We start from the raw sequence: 19,491 nt of genomic DNA, 5'->3' as shown, positions 1-19,491 counted from the left end.
GAGATCACTACACAGTACACATGTGCCGGTTTTTGCCTTTGACCTTGATCTCTGACCTTGAAAATTGACCTGAGGTCAAAAATTTTAGGTGCTTTAGAATTGTCTCGTAAGGACCTTTCGTTTGGTATCGCTTTTGTTTCCGTAGCTCCCTTGTTTACGGAGTTAGACAGGCCCCGGGCTGCGGTGGTTGGGATTACCCCCGGGCCCGGCCGGGTTAAAGCCCTGCTGTTGCTGAAGCCAAAGACGATAAGATGTCATAAATGGAAATGAAAATGTCTTAAATGAGAGCTCCTATCTTTTGCGCCTTTCACAATCAGAAACAATTACAGCTACCATAAACATAATACCATGCTTCGTCTAGATTTCACCGGATCGTTCTCCAAATCATGTCGTCGCCTTATTGCACTGATTCGCTATCGGCCGGCACTGACTCGCACTCGTAATCTGCCGCTGATGGCCGCCCTATAAATCGGTGGGAGCGGCAGGTAGGCGACACTGTGCCGATTGAAGGCCCTCGCCATGTGGACCCGCCTCGTCACTCTCGCCTGCCTGGCCACCGGTAAGTCCAAATGCTGCCACCTGAAGGTGGCATTTTATTCGTGGCGTCCAGGCGGATCCCGATGGTTTTTCAGAAGCTGATGAGTCGAGTCTCCCATTTGAGATACCTATGCTTAATGCACATTGTGCAGCATATCTTCTTTTCTGCACACACAAATAAAACTTTCAAAGGAGTTGAAATAAGTCTCCTTTCAGCCCCAGCCGTCAAATGCTAATTTACTTTTATAAATTATCACACGGCTCCACTGTCCACTGATAAGCTGCGACGCATAGCACAGTTTGCAATGCAAGATCTAACTAGTTAGTTGACAAATTGGTCGGCAACTAGCAAGGCCTTGAGTGAAAACTGCATGGTTAGAAGACATCCTACATGTCATTGATTCTTCAAGAACCCAGTCCGGTTTTCGTGATCATTCCCATTACCGTTATCGAATCAGCTTTACCTCTCGCCGAACCTATCGGTTTTCCACATGCGACCCTGCCTAGGGATTGGTGAGTTCGCCCCCTAATCGCCCGCGCTTCTCTCCGAAAAACGAGCGTCTACGCCGTAGTACGAGACGAGGTGACTGGTACCCGAGTGTAAGGTCTCAGGTCAACCGATGATCGCTGAGGTCAGGTCAAGTACCCCAAAGTAGGGGTTTGTTTTTTGTGAAAATAGGCTCGTAAACAAATGGTCGCAAAAAAAACAACTTGGGCATCATCATGCTCAACATTCCCAGGCGCGTGGAATGGAAAACTTTTGTTTGGATGAAGTCAAATTATCACGAATGGCATTTCAGGTAGAGCGTTTAGAAGCAGAGTTTCACAAAATAATTAAGACCAATGAAAATAGCAAACTAAAAATTGAAATAAAGAGGATGTTTCGCTAAACAAACTTGTCATATTTTGCAGTAGAGGCGGATAATATCTCGGATATTTCCATGGGATTGCCCGGATCACACTCGATAAGAATTGCCATAACTTGGGCTGTCTGGTTCGTGATGCAAGGCGGACTTGCATGATAGATGCTTATAAGCTTATGCATTATGCATACCAGTCCAAAATTGAACGGCATTGTGTCATTCATTGGCCCTGTTAAGTACCGATTGGGCATTGTCAAGTGTTACGGAGACGACATTTGGCTTCCGCGCCAGACCCTCCCAACGAACGTTGACAAATGCGTACCAAGGCCAGCCTGCTATCGATTGTCCTGCGGTCGCTACCGTTTCGTGTTCTGGATAGTGTGCGATCTGCTGATAGCGGCCCGTCTCCGGGGTCACACGCCCGGCCGCTGGGCGTCGGGCCGTCGTGTCGGGGCGTCGGGGTCAAGAGTCAGTCCGATGTGGGCTCGGATTAAGATGCCGATACCGCTACTCTGCGACGTCCGGCATGTCGCCACGTACATATATGAGTACTCGATGGGCGCCGCACTTGAGGCTGAACACCGATTGAATCGTTTGCGAAATACAACCTTGTTTAAATTCTTCCTCTGTAGGCTAGCCTAGGGTGAAGCTGCAATAATGCAATCGCTACCGTCTCGTTATGATTTGGACACAATGTCATCGTGAAAATTCGGTATGTGATGTTGTTTTCTTATTCCTGGACATCTGGAAAACATCTGAATTACATCTATATATGATAGCTGCTTGACCGATGTCATTGGCTATTAGTCTTGATCCAGTCCGTTGACTGCGTGTGTGTATTGTATTGTTGCAGGCCTGCTGGCGGCGCCTGAGCGTCCGGAGGCCGGTCTCAGCTGCCCGCGGTCCCAGGGACTGTTCTCACACCCCACCGACTGCCACCTGTTCCTGCACTGCGACCATGACCACCCCTACGTCAAAGAGTGCCCCGCCAACCTCCACTTTAACGCCAAGCTGATGGTGAGTCACTTAATAATTTGTCACAGATTCGATTTATGGGCTATCGAAAAATCGGCATCTTGCAGGCTGTTTCGGATATTCGATTTATGCTTCGGTCAAGGAGCCTTTTATCCTTTGAAGGTGTCGCCACAGCCAAAATTACAGGTCAGTTAAGTGAAAACTTCTTCACGCATTTAAGTAATATATTCGCAGTAATAACAAACAATAATGGTTAAGAACAGTTTTCGACGTTACAGTTTCGGTGTGGCGGGATTCAACTCAATTTTGTTTGGTTCTTTTCATTCGTTTCGCTTCGTTTGTTTCGTTCGAGTGAATTGTCTCGTCTTGTCTCGGTATATGTTCTCATCACTACAACTTCATTTCTTCATGTTCCTCTTCTTTTCAATCAATTCTTCTTGCTGTTATTTATCTCTTCTTTCCCATTCACATTTCTGTTTCTATTATCAATTTCTTGGCTTTTCTGTGTTATTTCCGTTATTTTGGGTCACTTGAATTTGAAATATTTACAGCACAAAATCTTATTCAAATCGCGCACACAAATTTACGTTCAGTGCTTCCATGCGCGGAGATAAAATCACCACTGAGGGTAAATCAATTCCACACCCTCCCCCCGCGCATTGGGGCTTGCACGCGCAATCATGTCTCGGCCAGCACAACATGTCCTTGCTGGTTGTTGCTACCATGCGGTACGTCTTCATGGACATTCTTCTAAACCGCATATCTTGGTGACTGGTCGCTGATAGGTGCCTCCAGCGGCTGCCTGCACCTCCACCGAGCGCACTCGACCGTCTTGTCCTGGAAATGTCTTGGTCACCCGTGCCAGTGGCCAATAACCTCTGGGTGCTGTGTCATCGACGATAAGGACTACTTGGCCGACTTCGAGATTGGCCGGGTCCTGCAGCCACTTGCATCTCTTCATGAGGGTGGGAAGATATTCCTTCCTCCAACGTTTCCAAAATTGGTCAGCGAGGACCTGTGCTTGGCGCCAACGACGGCGACTGTTTATTTCCCGATCTTGAAACTGACCAGGAGAAAGCAGCACCTGCGAGCAGCCGAGGAGAAGGTGGTTTGGTGTGAGCGGCTCCATATCACCGGAATCTGAGCTGACGTACGTCAGTGGTCGTCCGTTGACCATTCCTTCGACTTCAACAAGCGCAGTGAGCAGAACTTCATCTGTCAATGTCTGTGTTCCTATGACGATCTTCAGGGCCCGTTTTACTGTACCTACCAACCTTTCCCATACTCCGCCCATATGGCTGGCTGTAGGTGGCAAAAACTTCCAGATAATGTTGTCCTGGCTCAACTCATCTTGGATGTGGGCTTGATTCCACGCAGCCATTGCTTCTCTGAGTTCTCTTTCCGCTCCAATGAAGTTTGAACCATTGTCACTCATGATCGTCGCTGGTTTCCCTCGTCTTGCAATGAAACGCCGTAGCGCCATTATAAAACTATCTGTGTCCAGAGCGTGGGAAACTTCAATGTGGACCGCTCTTGTCGCCATGCATGTGATTAGGAGTCCGTATCTCTTCTCTGTTTTTCTGTTTTTCTTCACAAGCAGTGGCCCAAAGTAGTCTATTCCAGCCGTAGCGAAAGCCCGCGTCATGTCAAAGCGCTCTACTGGAAGATCTGACATGTACGGAGGTGTGGGGCGAGCTCTTCTCTTGCGACACACCGGACAACTGTGAATGACTCGTTTCACACGGGATCTTCCTTTCGGTATCCAGTACTGCCGTCTGACGTCAGTCAGGGTCCGCTCCATGCCAGAGTGCAGCACTCTGTGGTGAGAGTAAACGATGATGAGCCTTGTGACGTCATCATCCGATGATAACGCTACTGGATGTCTCACATCGTAGGACACTGGGGCACGATCGATCCGGCCGCCCACTCGTATAACGCCACTGTCATCAATGAACGGCGAGAATGGCCGCAGCTTGCTGTCTGGTGCCACTGGCTTATTGGCCTCGAGGGCGGCTAGTTCTTCGGCAAACGCCCGCTTCTGGGCATCTTTCACAATGCTCAATTCCGCGCCGTGTATTTCGTCCGCTGTCAAGTTGCCTGATCGAGAACTAGATGGCCTGTTTGCTACCTTCCTTGACTGCAGATTGTGTATGAATCTCAACATCCAAGCAACAATCCGTCGGTACCGTGTCCAAGATGAGAATCTCTCTGGCGAAGGGAGCACTGACAGGCCGCCGGTGGTATCTCGCTGTGTGAGGAAGGTCGCCCTGACCTCTGGGTCATCTCTATCTTCTTGTTGTGTGATTGAGTTCGGAGGCCAGCCAGCTTCTTGCTGCTTCAGAAATTCTGGGCCGCTGAGCCAGTCCGTCCTTTTCAACAGATTTGCAGCTGAGGTTCCGCGAGAGCCAAGATCGGCGGGATTCAGTCCGCTCGGTACGTATCGCCACTGTTCAGGTGATGAAGAGCATCTGATCTCAGCAATTCGATTCGCTACAAATGTGTGAAATCTTTTCTCATCGTTTCGAATGTAGTGCAAAATGACTTTGCTATCGCTCCAGAATGTGGTCTTCACGGAATTCAAGCAGTTTAGTTCTTTCTTGATCGTGCTCACTAGACGAATTGCCAGTACTGCCGCCTGCAGTTCAAGTCGAACTACAGTGAGTTGTCGCAGTGGCGCGACTTTAGACCTTGCCATCAAGAAGTTACACTCGCCGGTGCCGTTCTCCTGGGCCAGGCGTAGATACACCACCGCCGCAAACGCCGTTTCCGATGCATCGCAGAATACGTGTAGCTCATGGAATTCGTCTGCGACTGTGCCGAGCTTGATGTTTCGGGGTATCTGCAAACTTGGTATGATCATCAAACCGCTCAGCCATTCACGCCATTCACCCTTTTCTCCCTGGAGGAGCGGATCATCCCATGCGCACTTCCGTAGCCAGAGACGCTGTACAAGCAGCTTAGCTTGTAGCACGAACGGTAGAGCCATCCCCAAAGGATCAAATAGTCTGGCCACTACCTGAACAATGCCTCGTTTGGATTCCAGCGGAGATGTTTCAACCTGGCGAAGGCTTAGCGTGTCAACAGATGTGTTCCACATGCAGCCTAGAACGCTTTCATCTGTAAAGTTGATTTCCTTTTGGGCGCGCTCTGTAGGATGAATTGCTTCCAATACGACCGGGCTGTTGCTCTTCCACTTTGTCAAGCGGAATCCTCCCTTTGCCAGCAGATGTGTGATGTTATTTTGCATAGTCTTTGCTTCGTGAACGTTTCTACACGAATACAAAAAATCGTCCATGTAAAAGTTGTTGCGGATAGCTTCTGTCATTGCTCGTCCTTGTTGGTGACTTCCAGCATAGTCTTCCCCAGTGCGTCGGAGCACAAAGTTGGCAGACGCCGGGCTGCACTTGGCCCCAAAAATCGTAGCCGTCATTTGATAGACTTCTGGTTTCTTTCGTAAATCTAAACCTCTCCAAAGAAATCGCAGAGCCTCTTGATCTTCGGCACGGACTTTAACTTGATGATACATTTCCTCTATGTCTGCAGTTATAGCTATAGCCTGCTGTCTAAACCTTAAAAGCACCCCTGTGAGATTTCGTAGTAGATCTGGTCCAGTGAGCAAGTAGCTATTCAATGATACTCCGGCGAATTGGGCAGCAGCATCAAAAACGACCCGTAGCTTCCCAGGCTTGTGGGGGTGGATAACCGCATGATGTGGTAAATACCACGTCCTTGGGCCGTGACGATTCTCCTCTCCTTGGTCTACCTTCCTGGCATGTCCCTTTTCAATATACCCGTTCAGTATTTTCTGGTAGGCCTCCGCCTTCTCTGGTTTCTGTAGCAAGCTTCTCTCAAGCGATTCTAGGCGACGTAATGCCATTCCCTTGTTATCCGGTAATGATACACAGTCATTCTTCCATAACAGGCCGGTCTCGTATCTAGATCCGATCTTTCTTGTTGAGTTTTCCATGATTTCGATTGCCCTTTTATCTTCCTGTGATATCGGTTGTGTGTAGTCAAATTTTGTCCCAAAAGCCTCTGTCGTCCACCATTCTTGCAACAGAACATTGGATTCTTCATCGGCGGAGGCGTTGTGGACATACATGACCCGTCTGGCGCCTCGTGGTAGCCCATTCACTGAACCGGTCAGCGTCCATCCAAAGGCCGTCCTCAACACCACTGGCTGACCAGATCGACCGACTCGAACGTCTTGGTGTAGAACCGCTTCTACGACATTGGCACCTAACAGCACCTCAATGTCGCCATCACAGCGGGGAATGTCCAGACCGTTGAGATGGGTCCATGAGTTTCGCTGCTCCTCTGAGATGTGATGAGCGTTAACGTTTATCCGTGGGATACCAAAAGCTTCAGGCACCTGTATCAATTCCTTTGTGCCTGAAGCTGTTCGTGAGCTAACATCGAAAGCAACTCGAGTTGATGTTTGGGGAACTCCACTGCTTTCTACGTTATCAATGCGTAGTATTCGCTCAGGGCCCTTTAATCCCAAGTAGTGCATGAGATCTTCAGAGATAAGCGATGTTTCTGAACCAGGATCCAGCAAACCATACGTGTCTCTAAATCTCCCACCGACTCCATGGACTCGTATAGGAACGATCTGCAGCAACGTAACGGCTCCCGCACGATCCTGAACTGATGTTGCTATCGTACGATGTGCAGTTTTGCCCTGCCGACTTTCTTCTCGGTCGGGTGCTGACTCGCTCCTTTTCACTTGTGCCCCGTGCAGGCTTTCATGATGTTTGAATCTGCATCCGTCGATTCCGCAAACTCTTGCTGTCCGGCAATCTCGAGCCAGGTGATTTCTGCGCAAACATCCAAAGCACATTCGATTTTCTGTCAGAAATAGGAGTCGCTCGTCTGGTGTCTTCTGCTGATACGATTCACATGACTGAAGGTCATGGGTATCTCCACAACACGGACATTCTCTAGTCCATGTGTTTGTCACCAAATTTGTTCGTCTTACTGCCTGTCCCTTTGAAGAACAGCTCAATGCTATTTTGAGTTGTTTTCCTAGCCACGCATTGAAATCAACGAGCGTGGGTCGATCAATGTTCCTTTCAACAACATGCCTACCCCACTCCCGTCGCAACTCTCTCGGTAATCTGTCAACCATTCGCCGAAGGTTTTCGTAACTCTCGAGGTCACCAACGAAACCGAGCTTCTGTAGCACAGTCACCGTGTTGTTAATAACTCCGCAGAACTGCTCCATGCCAGCTGTACCAAACAACGTTGGTGGGGGGGCCGACAGCATTGCATCTAAATGTGATTGTACTATGTCCTGCTCCCTGCCAAATCTTGCCTTTAGCACGTCTATAGCCTGGGGATATAGTTCAGGATCGAAAATGAGTCCCGATATTGCTTGCTTTGCGCTCCCTTGTACAACCGACTGCAAATGAACCATCTTTTCTGTGTTTGATAAATCTGGCTGGTCGTCTATTAGATGCTTGAAAAGGCTAAACCATCGCGGCCATTCAAGTGGATTGCCATCAAATACAGGAAGGGTCAAACGAGGAATACTGTTAGGTAGCAGATGACCACTAGTACGCGAATGGCTAGTAGCTTTGTGGCCCGAATGGTCAAGTGCTCCACTATCAACCGGTTTGGAAGTGCTGTGGAGCTCATTCTCCTCTACCTGCCGTTCATCAATGTCTGGCAATGCACGATGCTGATCGAATTTATGTAAAGAATTAGAGACAGATTCATATTCGGTCTTACCTCTGTTCGTCTGTTGCGCCTCTGCGCCCAACGCCTTCGGCCAAGACGGTAAATCATGTAATTCCGCCTGTTCTACAGGCGTCCCGAAGTCAGAATGGTCACATTCAGATCCGTCAGCTTGCTTTCTCCAATCTGCCTCCATTCTAGCCAACTGTGCAGCGTCTCTAGCTTCTTGCAGTTTTCTCTGGTGTGCTAATTCTTGCTCTTTCCTCTGCTCCGCCAATTGGCGTTCCAGCTGTTGAAGCCGTAGCTCCTTGAGTTTCGCCTGAATCTCGGCTTCTTTAGAATTGCAGAATCGTTCTTGGACAACTTCTGTCTCGGTCTCTGGTTCATGATCAATAGCATTACTGGGCTCAACTGCGGTTCGTCGGCTCTTTAGATATTCTCGTATTTGCATCACTGTCTCAACATGCTTTGTCTCCTCCTCCTCCATATACCTTTCAATCTCACAACTCGCATCATCACCGATCAAAAGCGCATACTCGTCACTCACCTCGATTAAAGATCGTAGCGCCTTGTCCGATTCTTCAACCAGATTCAGGAGCTTCGTGTGGTTACCGTTGCCTTCAATGATAGCAAGGGCCTGGTTGCGTAGCCGAGTCAAAGTACCACGATGCCTTCCTCTTATTTTCTTGATTTTTGCAATCTTCTGTTCTTCCATGGTTTTCGAACTGTTCTTAACTGTCGCCACAGCCAAAATTACAGGTCAGTTAAGTGAAAACTTCTTCACGCATTTAAGTAATATATTCGCAGTAATAACAAACAATAATGGTTAAGAACAGTTTTCGACGTTACAGTTTCGGTGTGGCGGGATTCAACTCAATTTTGTTTGGTTCTTTTCATTCGTTTCGCTTCGTTTGTTTCGTTCGAGTGAATTGTCTCGTCTTGTCTCGGTATATGTTCTCATCACTACAACTTCATTTCTTCATGTTCCTCTTCTTTTCAATCAATTCTTCTTGCTGTTATTTATCTCTTCTTTCCCTTTCACATTTCTGTTTCTATTATCAATTTCTTGGCTTTTCTGCGTTATTTCCGTTATTTTGGGTCACTTGAATTTGAAATATTTACAGCACAAAATCTTATTCAAATCGCGCACACAAATTTACGTTCAGTGCTTCCATGCGCGGAGATAAAATCACCACTGAGGGTAAATCAATTCCACAGAAGGGACTAAGATATTACTCTTTCCAACGCACGGCATGGATTTTATAACATGTCACATCAAATAGCTCCACGTGGAACATCTCTCATGGTCAGTAAGAGTCAGTAAATCTTCCACACTGGTCATCAGTACCGGTGTTGCCCAAGTCCCCGCTGACCCGCCCGGCCGTTTGGTGCGGCCCGCGTCTCCAGGTGTGCGACTGGCCCGAGAACGCCGGCTGCACGGGGGGCGCGCCCACCGACCCGCCGCCGCCTGACACCGACCCCGAGCCGGGCATGGAGTGCGACTGCGAGTGCTGTCTGGAGCCCAACGCCGACGACTGCACCACCTACTACATCTGCAAGGTGTGTGCTGATGCGCTGGTCCCGGGTCCGGTAACCATGGTGCGTGCTGGTGCGGTGGTCCAGCAGGCAGTCACTCGCACAGCGGGAGTGCATCCGGCGCTTTGGTTCATGGGTGAACACTTTGAGGGGAAATTCATCAATCGAGTTGCATGGGTCAGTAGAACGGAAAACAGCGGACTTCCTGAGTCTCTTTTCCAATAGTCCAAATATTTCAACAATGCAAAATCTGGAAACACTTGAGACTTTTGCACTTCACCCCAGGGCATACTACACAAGAGTTTGGAAACTACATGCATGCATATGGACATGCATTCCATGGTAAGAGAGTCACTTCTCTTCCCCAGGATGGCAAAGCCTGGAAGGCTTCCTGTGCCCAAGGTCTGGTGTTCAACCCCAACATTGATAACTGCGATCTGGCTTCCAACTACAAGTGTGGTAAGTTCAATTTGGATGAAAAGTTATGAAACCTTATCTGCCTTCGGAAATCACAAAATGCTTGAATAATGAACTCCTACTTTTAGATGTCGCCTTGGCGTCCAAAGCCTTGGCGTCTTGAGGAACTCCCGGAACCAGTAGAGTGGTGCATCCATCTAGCTGATAACGTTTTTGGTTTTGTTTCCGCTTTGTTCCGATGTCATGACACACTTGTGTCATCATGCTTGTCTTCCCCTTTTCAGAAGTGAAATCCACTACGCCCAAGCCGGTCACTACGAAGGCTCCGACAACCCCGAAGCCGACCACCACCACTACCACCACCACTACCACCACCACCACTACCACCGTCGCACCCAAGCCCGACTTCGACTGTCCGACCAGCAACGGACTCTTCCCCAATCCTGCCGACTGCCACACCTTCTACCACTGCTCCAACGGACACGCCTACCTGAAGGATTGTCCCGCCAACCTCGAGTTCAACCCTACCCTGCTGGTCTGCGACTGGCCCGAGAATGCCGGCTGCAACGGAAAGCCGACTGCTTCGCCACAGCCGCCTGCTCCTACCAATCCTACTCCTTCAGATTTCGACTGCCCAACCAGCAACGGATTGTTCCCCAATCCCCTGGACTGTCATACCTTCTACCACTGTTCCAACGGCTACTCTTACCTGAAGGACTGCCCAGCTAATCTGGAGTTCAATCCGAAACTTCTGGTCTGTGACTGGCCCAAGGACGCTGGATGTTCCGTCCAGCCTACTTCTTCGCCCAAGCCTAAATCTACCACTCCCTCCGGTTTCGATTGTCCGACTAGCAATGGACTCTTCCCCAATCCTGCCGACTGCCATACCTTCTACCACTGCTCCAACGGACACGCCTACCTGAAGGACTGTCCCGCCAACCTCGAGTTCAACCCTACCCTGCTGGTCTGTGACTGGCCCGAGAATTCCGGCTGTAACGGAAAGCCGACTACTTCGCCACAGCCTGCTCCTACCAATCCTACTCCTTCAGATTTCGACTGCCCAACCAGCAACGGACTGTTCCCCAATCCCCTGGACTGCCATACCTTCTACCACTGTTCCAACGGCTACTCTTACCTGAAGGACTGCCCAGCTAATCTGGAGTTCAATCCGAAACTTCTGGTCTGTGACTGGCCCAAGGACGCTGGATGTTCCGTCCAGCCTACTTCTTCGCCCAAGCCTAAATCTACCACTCCCTCCGGTTTCGATTGTCCGACTAGCAATGGACTCTTCCCCAATCCTGCCGACTGCCATACCTTCTATCACTGCTCCAACGGACACGCCTACCTGAAGGACTGTCCCGCCAACCTCGAGTTCAACCCTACCCTGCTGGTCTGTGACTGGCCCGAGAATTCCGGGTGTAACGGAAAGCCGACTACTTCGCCACAGCCTGCTCCTACCAATCCTACTCCTTCAGATTTCGACTGCCCAACCAGCAACGGACTGTTCCCCAATCCCCTGGACTGTCATACCTTCTACCACTGTTCCAACGGTTACTCTTACCTGAAGGACTGCCCAGCTAATCTGGAGTTCAATCCGAAACTTCTGGTCTGTGACTGGCCCAAGGACGCTGGATGTTCCGTCCAGCCTACTTCTTCGCCCAAGCCTAAATCTACCACTCCCTCCGGTTTCGATTGTCCGACCGACAATGGCCTCTTCCCCAACCCCGCCGACTGCCACTCCTTCTACCAGTGCTCCAACGGACATGCGTACCTGATGAACTGTCCCGCCAACCTTGAGTTTAACCCTACGCTGCTGGTTTGCGACTGGCCAGAACATGCCGGCTGTGGTGGAAAGACGACCTTGAAGCCCACGACGGCAAAGCCCACAACGCCCAAGCCAGGTCCGGACTTTGATTGTCCCAGCGATGGCCTCTTCCCCAATCCTGCCGACTGCCACACCTTCTATCACTGCTCCAACGGACACGCCTACCTGAAGGATTGTCCCGCCAACCTCGAGTTCAACCCTAACCTGCTGGTCTGCGACTGGCCCGATAATGCTGGCTGTGGTGGAAAGACGACGCTTCCTCCGAAGCCGACTTCAGGTCCCACGCCGAAGCCCACGCCGAACCCTGACATCATTTGCCCGAACGAGACTTGTGTCTGCAGGTAAGACGTCACCTCGTGTGGATCATTTATTACGTAAGTACGTAAAAAGGCATCCATTACTTATTTGCAGAGAAATTGACGTTGACATGTAGAAGTCACTCTCACATTGCAATTAACCCTGTAGCTCTATAACCTGTAACAAATGAAAGGTCAAACTCAGTTAAGTGCATTTGCCATTCCAGAGAGTTCAAGAGATCATTGAAAAGAGCTGCATTTAGGAGTCTTGTTGGCCAAATATGTTTCCGTGATTATTTACAAATAAGTGCGGCACAGGCATTCCATGTCAGAATATCGCTTCTAACTATGTAATGTTATAATGCTAAGGATGATGCAGAAATACGCGCCATACTGAAAAAGTTTATTAATGCAATCCACTGGGAGGAAATTTTAAAGTGTTTATATCAACTGCAAGCAAGTTAGACACTGTTGTTACCGCACGAATCGGGTTAGCATGTTCTAGGGTCGCTTACCAGCCGTGTTTGCGTAGGGTGCCGGATCCCAAGGACTGCGCCTGCTTCTATCAATGCCAGAGGGGCGATGCCTACAAAGAGTGCTGCTCGCCGGGCCTGCACTTTAACAAAGACACCGAAGTCTGCGACCTTCCCGAGAATGTGGACTGCGACCCAGTCACCCCGGCGCCTCCCTCCACTACCACTACCGTCCCGGCACCAGTCACCACCACGCAAAAGCCCACACCCACTGAGGCTCCGACCTGCACGTTCCCTTGCACCAAGAGTGACGGCCAATACGGGAACCCACTCAACTGCGGCACCTATTTCGAGTGCACCGGCGGCCAGGCCACCATCCGCTACTGCCCGTCCGATAAACACTTCAACACGGGCACCAACTCCTGCGATGCGCCTGAGACGGCCGGGTGCTGTGAGCTCTAACTCACTGAGCCCCAGCCTCCCTCACGGCCTCCCTCACGACCTTCCGCCGAACTTGACCAGATACCGCCAACACTACGTTAGTTCATCGCCACTTGTTACATGATGTCTTATGAGTAATTTACATTATTTACACAGGAACATATACTGATCCATGTGCTATGTTTAGCTTTTTTAGCTCACCCATTGACATACTGTAAACCACATCCACCGACACAAATCCTACAACATCCATCCCCTAGCCTTTTGACAACGAAACTGCACCGACTACTTGCTGCGTACTTACATACACGGATGCGGCAGATAGGTCAGTGAAATGTGCCTTCTACCATCAGCAGCTGTATTTATTCGCTTGGGAGGCTTATCATCGTCACTGCTTTTGGCGACACTCTTCTGTCGTGAGGTTCCAGAAGTTTGAACTCAACTTTCTGGACACTCTTTTCAGAATCTACTCCATCTACATCTGTCGTTTCGTGAAATGTGGCTGACACACTTTGGTCTCTTTATTTCTTTTCAACTTCCTGCTTTCCTCTCGGCAAACTTTTGGCAACTATATAGAAACAATTTTTCAATTTTCCCTTTTCTTTCATCACTTTTTTCCTGGGAAACTTCGGGAGCACTGTCGGAAGGTGACTATTGTGGACGCTATGTAGATAGCCATTGTGAAGAGTTGTTTGGAGACTTATACGTGAATAATGAATGCTTTTTACCATCATTAGTATCGAAAGGATTCCCTTAACCCGCGCCCTGATGGGGGGGGACATTTTGGCCCGGTAAGGTACCCTTCTAAATACCTACTGTTAATTTAGAAGCGAACTTCATATTTCATATCATGAAAGACAATTGTCAGCACTTGTGCGGTGTGCAGGTCCCGCATCAGCATTCCCCGACCAAGAGCAGCTCTTAAAGTTAAAGATGAGCAAGAACACCGGGGGGCTGGCTCATGGATGGAGACTGAAAGTCGCTGGGTCTTGCTCACCAGTCTGGTAAGAAGTGGAAACTTGTTGCGTTTAGGTATATATTGTTCATATTGAATTAGCATTTCTCAAGTCTTGCCCACCGAATACCCAAAATGTGCAAACAAAAGAGATAAAAAGCCCGTGTCCGCTTACTCAAGGCACAATTTGCGAATGAGGTAAGATCTGAATTTCATGAACCGCAATCATCCTGCTCCATAATGCTACAAGTTTAAAGCAGTGTAAGGTGTCTGCCCCCAGGGTTCCGGACTCCACCGACTGCAACAAGTACTACCAGTGCAAGGACGGCAAGGCCTACCCCGACTCCTGCCCTGCCGGCCTGGTCTTCAACCCCGCCACCGAGGTGTGCGACTTGGCTGAAAACGTGCCGGGCTGCAAGCCCACCACCCCGCGACCGACGACTCAGAGGCCCACCACGAAGCCACCGGCTCCCGCGCCGACACAGCCGGCTCCGTCTGACTTCGACTGTCCGACCGACAACGGACTCTTCCCCAACCCCGCCGACTGCCACACCTTCTACCACTGCTCCAACGGACACGCCTACCTGAAGGATTGTCCCGCCAACCTGGAGTTCAATCCCACACTGTTGGTCTGCGACTGGCCCGAGGATGCCGGCTGCGGTGGAAAGCCCACGCCTCCTCCGAAGCCGACGTCCAGTCCCACGCCGAAGCCCACGCCCAACCCGGATGTCATCTGTCCGAACGACACGTGTGCCTGCAGGTGAGATAATTGATGATGAGTGATGATAAGTGATAATTGATTAGTTACAATTAGGACGAGACAGTATATAAGGATTTTTTATTTGCTTGGTTGAGAACCAAAGGAAGGGTAGCGGCCGTATGCATTTGGCCAACATTTCTCGAGGCCTTTTTCCGTAAACAACACCTCACGAAGGTTGTGACAGAATGAAACATGAAAATCTTACCTACATAGTTCAAGGTAATTGTATGTCTGCAATATTTCCTGCATGAAACACTTTATCATAAAACAGTATTGTCACCGGTTTTAATTGTGCCTAGGGGCTGAGACATTATCTTTGTTTCTTGCAGGGTTCCGGACTCAACTGACTGTAACAAGTTCTATCAGTGCAAGGACGGCAAGGCCTTCCCCGACTCCTGCCCTGGCGGCCTGGTCTTCAACCCCGCCACCGAGGTGTGCGACTTCGCTGAAAACGTGCCAGCTTGCAGACCCACCGCCCCAAGCCCCACCACTCCGAAACCCACCACTCCGAAACCCACTACCCCCAAGCCCACCACAAAACCCACCCCCAAGCCGACCAAGCCCCCTAAGCCCGATTCAGAGAGCAGCGAAGAGTCCGGCAGTGGATCCGACAGCAGCGACAGTGACAGCGACGAGAGCGGATCCAAGTCGAAGCACAGTGGATCCAAGTCAAAGCACAGTGGATCCAAATCAAAGCACAGCGGATCCAAATCCAAGAAGAGCGGGTCCAAGTCCAAGCATAGTGGGTCCAAGTCCAAGCATAGTGGGTCGAAGTCGAAGCACAGCGGCTCGAAGTCCAAGCACAGTGGCTCGAAATCGAAGCACCACGACTCCAAGTCGAAGCACCACGACTCCAAATCGAAGCACAGTGGTTCCAAGTCGCAGCACCTCAAGCGCTCGGCCGAGCCGGTGCAGTCGTCGGCGCCGGCGAACTCTCGCCTGTACCGCAACCCGGACCAGGGCCGGATCGAGGACGACGACGGATTCCTGGGTGAGTGGGCGCTACTTGGTCTAATAGGATTAGAAGGACAAGTCTCGCAAGTTTTTTTTTTGTATCTTCAGGACAAAAGCTGCCGATATTTGGCATATTCGATAACCTTGGGTATAAAATGATATTAAATGTTTTTTTTAGATGAACTGGTATATGCGTCACCGCTGCTCCTCTCAGACTCTACATCGAAACTCAACGCAAACCGTGTCGTTGTTTGTCAACACACTTCTGACATGACCGTGTCTCCCACCTCCAACAGAGGCGCAGTTCTGCCCGCGACCGACGGGCAAGTTCCCGTCCAGCCGGTGCCACTACTACTACCACTGCGTCGACGGCGTGCCCACGCTGAAGCGCTGTCTCCACGGCACGCGCTTCTACGCGCCCGACCAGCGCTGCATCCTGGGATCCTGCTGAGCTCGAGCGGACTCGCTGCCCTGCCGTTCGGTGTAAATGCCAGAATATAAAACTTACTACCGTTTTGACCCCTCTAAGACTGATCCTCGCTACTTTGCGATGTATTTTTCGAGATGGATGTTACAGCCTCTCACCTCGCCTTTCATTTCTGTCACCATTCTGCAGTGTAAGTTGTGTCTTTGTTGATGAACTGCTTTGCTGATCCATTTGTTGTTGAATATATTAGCGATGCGCATGTTGGATAGTTTATCAATAGGCAGTTACGATTAATTTGACGGGAACGTTTCGAATGGCCCTCTCTCGCACGATGGAGGGTATAGTCCGATTTTAAGCCTGTCTGATCGCTTTATGTGCACAAACAAGTGAGGCACGAGTTGAGCTGTTACCATGAGTAGGGGGTCGAGAAAAAAAAAGATGACATTTTCAGCTAAATAGCGCTAAAGGTATGGAGGTTTCACGAGTGATTTTCATTAGAACGCTTTAAACGATAAGACAGGCTAAAAAATCAAACTATAATCTTCCCACATTTTTGTTTTACCCGCACCGTGCTGGGGGGGGGGGGGGGGGGAGAGAAGAGACGCCCTCTTTCAGGTTTTTCATAAATATCTCCAAAACGGCGGCGTGCAGCGCCGCCATTTTTGGTAGACCTGTTATACATTTTTGCACACATGATGAAAATTTAGACCCCGGTCGTTTAAAGTCGGGTCACGTCAAGTGACCTAACCTCAGAAAAGTTCAAAGGCTCGCTGTAGCTACACCGACTGGAGGATTACTTTCAAACTTTCAGCGATTGATAAGAGTTACAGTAGCCGTTTTCACGACGGCCATCTGGTACACATTTGGTGCACATCTGTACAGATTAGGTGCACATTTGGTCAAATTAGGTTCAGTGAGTCTCTTAGCAGCTGGGGCATTCCACGTCAAATCGAACAAAAATCGGCTGTTTTGCACCTTACCATCAGCGATTTCATTATAAATTTGTGAGCGAGTTCCTGTGTGGCCCCGGACATTACATTGATGTTTTTTGCACATTCTGACCACAGGTCTTCTAAATATAGGGCATCAAATTTTTACAAAATGTTGCATCTTTATATTTTTGAACGACCATAACTTTGGTTGTACTTGTTTGATTTGAATGAAATAAACCTTACTGTTTAGGTAATTTCTTAAGCATTTGTTTAGAATTGCACCTACTTAAATATATGACCTTGAAATTTGCTTAACTCTGTTCTTAAGCACAAATATTGAAATAGCAAAAAACACGTCACCTTCGATTTGGCTCATTTTCATATATTTTATTGCCTACCATATTCTTAACAACCTGTGAAAAAATTAGAGTGGGCCATTCATAAGTTTTGAAGAAAATTGTACATATGCAAACGTATGTTAGCACGCGCAGTGGAGGGGGAAGAGCGAATTTCGCCCACCCCTCCTGTTTTTCGCCAATATCTCATAAGATTAATGCGAAATTAATTATGGCTACCTGTCAAGAATTGAATTGGACATCTAATCGTGCAAGCAATAAGAAAATCGGTTCACAACTGTTCTAGTAATAGCGGTGTAAAGTGAACATCCTGTCGCCGCAGCGACGCGGCGACTCGGCAGCCGGCGCCGACCGCTACGCGCCGCCTGAATTGTAGACTGTGCCGGGACGGAACGGAACGGTTCCGTCTTTACATCGCGCTCCCTACCGCTGATTACGTTCGATTCGCGTCAACCTTTGTGAGAAGACTAAGAAATGTACAGGCAATCTTATGGTGAAAGAATTTTGAAAATCGGTTGGTAAACAATTGAAATATGAACGTGTAAACACAAAATTGTGATTGCTGCGTTTCCCGCATCGGCCGAGCCCGCCTCAGCCGGCGACATGTTACTCTTAGCAGGCCTCTAACTGCCATATTTATTATTGGATTAACTAGAAATTCCCCATACATACTTTAAAAAATGTATGTTCTTTCGTATAGTGAAGATCAAAAGACGTGAAGATATCGATGGGTGATAATGTTTTCGTTGAATTTACTTCATGATGCATTTCCACATGGCTCAAAATTCACCGCAAAATACCGTTTGCCTGAGACACTTTTACTATGGAACGTGAATGCTTGACTACGATGACTATGCATTTCCATTCTCGCAGAGTTTGGGATATCACTAATCAGCAATCATTCATTTCAGAAAGTGTACACAAGCAAGCATGTCTTGACTCTGTCTTTCAAGGTCACGCGCGGTTGCGTGATGTTGATGCATGAAAACGGCGTTTGCCGCGAAAGTTATGAATGGCCCACTCCAATTTTTTCACAGATGGTTAACAACATTGTGACGGACATAATATGTAAAAATTACCCAAATCGAAGGTGACGTGTTTTTTGCTATTTAAATTTTTCTGTTTTAATTCAAGGTCAAATGCATTTCAAGGTCAGTTCAATTTAATTTTATAATTAAAAATCAAAGTCTTATTAATTGCCTATAAGACCCTGTTAATATCATTTTGATACCAGAAAAGGAACCAGAGTTATAGCCATTTAAAAAATTGATGTGTGGCATTTTTCGCTATATTCGATGACCTATATCTCAGCGATACGTTATCAAATTTCGAAAATATTATACGTAACTCAGTTTTGAACCATGCCCAGTCTGCCTACAAATTTTCAGAAAAATCGAAGGGGATGACGGATTTCGGTGTTTGATTTGACGTGGAATGCCCCAGCTATCAGCTAGGGTTGCACTAATTGCTTATATGCTTGCTTTGTCGTATTATCAGAGAGCATCATCGATTAAAACACTGAAATAATTTCATAAAATGAAGATATTTGCTGTAAAAGAAATTAGGTGCAGATTTGGTCAAGTCAGGTGCATTCGCCGGATAGCCCGTCGTGAAAACGGCTAGTATGCATAAAATGTATATCTCGGATTTTATTATCTGTTATAATACCTAAGGTCAGGTCAATTTTGCGACCTCTTCATCATGTCAATGGGAGAGATTAAAATGCGCCTCTTTTAGACGAATGCCGTTTTAAACCCTCTCAAACATCGGTTCGCAGATAAACATGACACACTGAATCGGAAAATGCACCTGTGACCCCTCTGTGTGCTGCTGAGGTCACCTCAGTTCATGAAAGATCACCAGCAGTTTTTTCCATAACGTTTGATAGAGACGTGCTAGAGCGGTGAAAACACGTCAGATGTGTTCAGGTCGACGATACGGATCGACTGATGCAATATGACCCTTTCCGGTCAGGTCATGATCTTGACCTGAGGTCAAGTTTTCCAAATGTCCTTCAAGGTCAACGCATAGTTTATTCGACGCGTCTCGGCGAGAGGAATACGATCCT

At 48.5% G+C, this 19,491-nt stretch overlaps 1 protein-coding gene across 1 annotated transcript; it reads left to right on the top strand.

Moving 5' to 3' along the window:
• The first annotated feature begins 477 nt into the window (after positions 1–477).
• On the top strand, positions 478–16,396 carry LOC122383672 (cell surface glycoprotein 1-like). Its single transcript, XM_043370335.1, has 8 exons — positions 478–559; positions 2,254–2,417; positions 9,459–9,611; positions 9,956–10,046; positions 10,289–12,170; positions 14,275–14,754; positions 15,084–15,745; positions 16,005–16,396. Exons 1-8 carry the CDS (start codon positions 520–522, stop codon positions 16,157–16,159), a joined length of 3,627 nt encoding a protein of 1,208 aa, XP_043226270.1. The 5' UTR covers positions 478–519; the 3' UTR covers positions 16,160–16,396.
• The last annotated feature ends 3,095 nt before the right edge of the window (positions 16,397–19,491 follow it).

Source organism: Amphibalanus amphitrite, unplaced genomic scaffold (assembly GCF_019059575.1).
Source record: "Amphibalanus amphitrite isolate SeventyFive unplaced genomic scaffold, NRLGWU_Aamphi_draft 000170F_arrow, whole genome shotgun sequence".
Lineage (NCBI taxonomy): Eukaryota > Metazoa > Arthropoda > Thecostraca > Balanomorpha > Balanidae > Amphibalanus > Amphibalanus amphitrite.
This window is presented reverse-complemented; position numbering and strand designations above follow the sequence as displayed.

Bases quoted from the DNA above. Each gene is read 5' to 3' on its own strand.
- LOC122383672 (XM_043370335.1), top strand. From the start codon at position 520: ATGTGGACCCGCCTCGTCACTCTCGCCTGCCTGGCCACCG. The intron at 10,047-10,288 runs GTAAGTTCAATT...TCCCCTTTTCAG, and splicing joins GGCTTCCAACTACAAGTGTG to AAGTGAAATCCACTACGCCC. The intron at 15,746-16,004 runs GTGAGTGGGCGC...CACCTCCAACAG, and splicing joins GGACGACGACGGATTCCTGG to AGGCGCAGTTCTGCCCGCGA.